This window comes from Triticum aestivum, chromosome 6A (assembly GCF_018294505.1).
Source record: "Triticum aestivum cultivar Chinese Spring chromosome 6A, IWGSC CS RefSeq v2.1, whole genome shotgun sequence".
Lineage (NCBI taxonomy): Eukaryota > Viridiplantae > Streptophyta > Magnoliopsida > Poales > Poaceae > Triticum > Triticum aestivum.
In genome coordinates, this window is record NC_057809.1 from 603,684,009 (window position 1) to 603,687,078 (window position 3,070).

General features: G+C 51.0%; 1 protein-coding gene across 1 annotated transcript; it reads left to right on the forward strand.

The window, feature by feature from the left end:
* The first annotated feature begins 575 nt into the window (after positions 1-575).
* On the forward strand, positions 576-2,408 carry LOC123131296 (cytochrome P450 716B1). The gene is made up of 3 exons (XM_044550998.1): positions 576-1,587; positions 1,666-1,853; positions 1,931-2,408. Exons 1-3 carry the CDS (start codon positions 639-641, stop codon positions 2,246-2,248), a joined length of 1,455 nt encoding a protein of 484 aa, XP_044406933.1. The 5' UTR covers positions 576-638; the 3' UTR covers positions 2,249-2,408.
* Positions 2,409-3,070: the final 662 nt, after the last annotated feature.

Sequence of the window (3,070 nt, forward strand, 5' to 3'; positions counted from 1 at the left end):
TCTCCACTAAGTTTAGAAGGTCGGCAAGATGCAGTCACCTATAGAGAAGTAAAAACTCCATTAATATCACTCAGCCGAATACTCCTTAAAATAAAGTAGGGGATCGACTAGACTTGCTCTAACGAGAACGAGAGGACAAACTGATCAAAACTAAATTCAAAAAAGAACTTAAATCAAGAGTATTCATTTGTCTTCTACCCTCAGAGTAGTGGAAGATTCTTTCTTTCTTCTTCTTTGAGATCTCGAGCACATGATCTTGATTGCTTATTATTATAACTAGTAAATGAGCACGTACAATGCACATTAATATTGGAAAAAAATATTAACTGCACATTGATATTAGGTAGGATATCAATCATGTGTTAATTATATGAGATTAATATAGATATTGATATTTGGTATGCTATCAATTACATGTTCAATATGTTGATAGCTCACCATTGAAGCAATTTAGGTCGTTGGATTGACATGATTTGATGGTCGAGATTATTTGTATCTGCCCTTTTGAATCTTTTTATATTGACATAGATATACATACATATAGATATATAGATATAGTTGATTACGGATTCCCTCTTGTCAACGATCCTCTCCTTCAAGTAGTACAGTATCATCGTCTTAACAGCCATCACTCTCCAATGGATTATCTGGCCATAGTCGTGGCACTCGTTGTCGCCATTGCCATCCACCTCCTCAGCAGGGCCAAGAAAAGACGGCCGGCCAACCTGCCTCCGGGCTCCCTCGGCCTGCCGGTGATCGGGCAGAGCCTCGGCCTCCTCCGGGCCATGCGCGGCGCCGACGGCGGCAACCGGTGGGTACAGGACCGGATCGACAGGTACGGGCCCGTGTCGAAGCTATCGCTGTTCGGCACGCCGACGGTGCTCCTGGCCGGACCGGCGGCCAACAAGTTTTTGTTCTTCAGCAGCGCGCTTTCAACGCGGCAGCCCCGGTCCGTGCAGCGGATACTCGGAGAGAACAGCATCCTGGACCTCCACGGTGCCGACCACCGGCGCGTCCGCGGTGCTCTGCTCGAGTTCCTCAGGCCGGACATGCTCAAGATGTACGTGGGCGGGATCGACGCCGAGGTGCGGCGCCACGTCGAGGAGAACTGGGCCGGCCGCGGGACGGTGACGGTGCTGCCGCTGATGAAGCGGCTGACGTTCGACATCATCTCCGCTCTGCTCTTCGGCCTGGAGAGGGGCGCCGTTCGGGACGCGCTGGCCGGCGACTTCGCGCACATGATGGAGGGCATGTGGGCGATCCCGGTGAACCTGCCGTTCACGGCGTTCAGCCGGAGCCTCAAGGCCAGCGGCAGGGCCCGCCGGGTGCTCGCGGGGATCACGCAGGAGAAGAAGGCCAGCCGGTGCCAGCCGGAGCACGGCAACAAGGCGCCGCGGAGCAGCGACCTCATAACCTGCCTGCTCGGCCTGACGGACGGCCATGGCGAGCGGCTGCTGAGCGACGAGGAGATCGTGGACAACGCCATGGTCGCCCTCATTGCCGGCCACGACACGTCGTCCATCCTGATGACGTTCATGGTCCGCCATCTCGCCAACGATGACGCCACCCTCGCCGCCATGGTCCAAGGCAAGTGGACAGTGAATCAATCGTTCCAACCTGCCATGGCCATGAACTCATGATGTGTGTTTCTGTTTCGTGAAACAGAGCATGAAGAGATCGCCATGAACAAAGGCGACGGAGATGCTCTCACCTGGGAGGATCTGACGAAGATGAAGTTCACATGGCGAGTCGCGCAGGAGATCCTTCGCACCGTCCCTCCGATCTTCGGCAACTTCAGAAGAGCGCTGGAGGACGTCGAGTTCGACGGCTACCTCATCCCAAAAGGATGGCAGGTTCGTAATTCACCTCCTAGCTTAGCTACCACAGTCGTCGGAGGCCGAGAAATTACCTGACATGAGAAAGATTTCAGGTGTTCTGGACGGCGAACGTGACGCACATGGACGCGAGCATCTTCCACGAGCCGGCCAAGTTCGACCCGTCCCGGTTCGAGAACCAGGCCGCGTCGGCGGCGCCGCCGTGCTCCTTCGTCGCCTTCGGGGGCGGCCCGAGGATATGCCCCGGGATAGAGTTCTCCCGGATCGAGACGCTGGTGACGATGCACCACCTCGTGAGGCGGTTCAGATGGAAGCTCTGCTGCAAGGAGAACACCTTCGTGAGGGACCCCATGCCGTCGCCGCTGCGTGGCCTGCCCATCCAAATCGAGCGTAGGACCTCCCCTCCGCCGTGATCGAGCTTGACGGCAACCTCAGTATCATGGTCGGTCGCGTTGCATTAGAAAATGTAGCTGCTGCTGCACGTGTATGTGTGATGAGTAATAAATGGCCATCACTACCATGACTTTTCTTGTGTGCCACATATATTTAATTCAAGATTAAGTACTCGAATAATTTGGTGGTCCAGAGTAGGTAACATGTGCACCGGAAGACCTGAGTTTTTTTTTGTGTGTGTGTTTGATAAAAGGCTATTTTTATTGCAGTTTTCCTAAGTCTCATGCGCCGGAGTCTTGCTTACATCTCAGTCGATGCTATATTCTTTTGATCTTGCATGAAGATCCATGCAGTATTTTTTCTTTTTTCTTCTTATATACTATGTCACTTAACTTAACTACCTACCCTCGTCATTTTTATTGATTCATAATGTACTAACAAAGAGATAAAAAAAATGAGTACACACCTGGTCTATGAACAAAAGAGTTTTAAAACGCAAACACAATAAGATCACACTTGTAAAACCAAAGTCCCAAAGCTATGCCTATATGCAAATAATAAGAAAAAAAAAGCAAAAACAACAATGATGATCCACGCTGAACAACTATTGTGCCTAGAAGATGATGCAAACGCACACGATCCGAACATGAACACAACTATATGAATTGAAAACCATGCACATGCCAGGCAAGCAGCCCAACAGCCAAGGCCGCCTGTGGAACCAAGAATAGCCGTTGACGCCACTGGCGGAGCTACATGCAACCCTGCAGGTGCCATGGCCTCCAGGTTTGGTAAATTTTGTGAAGAAATTTGTTATATGAAGGTGTAGATTGGAAAAAATA

Excerpts from the sequence above, each read along its gene's own strand:
- LOC123131296 (XM_044550998.1), top strand. The coding sequence starts at position 639 with ATGGATTATCTGGCCATAGTCGTGGCACTCGTTGTCGCCATTGCCATC. Across the intron at positions 1,588-1,665 it reads CCTCGCCGCCATGGTCCAAG|AGCATGAAGAGATCGCCATG; the intron begins GCAAGTGGACAG and ends TTCGTGAAACAG. Across the intron at positions 1,854-1,930 it reads TCATCCCAAAAGGATGGCAG|GTGTTCTGGACGGCGAACGT; the intron begins GTTCGTAATTCA and ends GAAAGATTTCAG.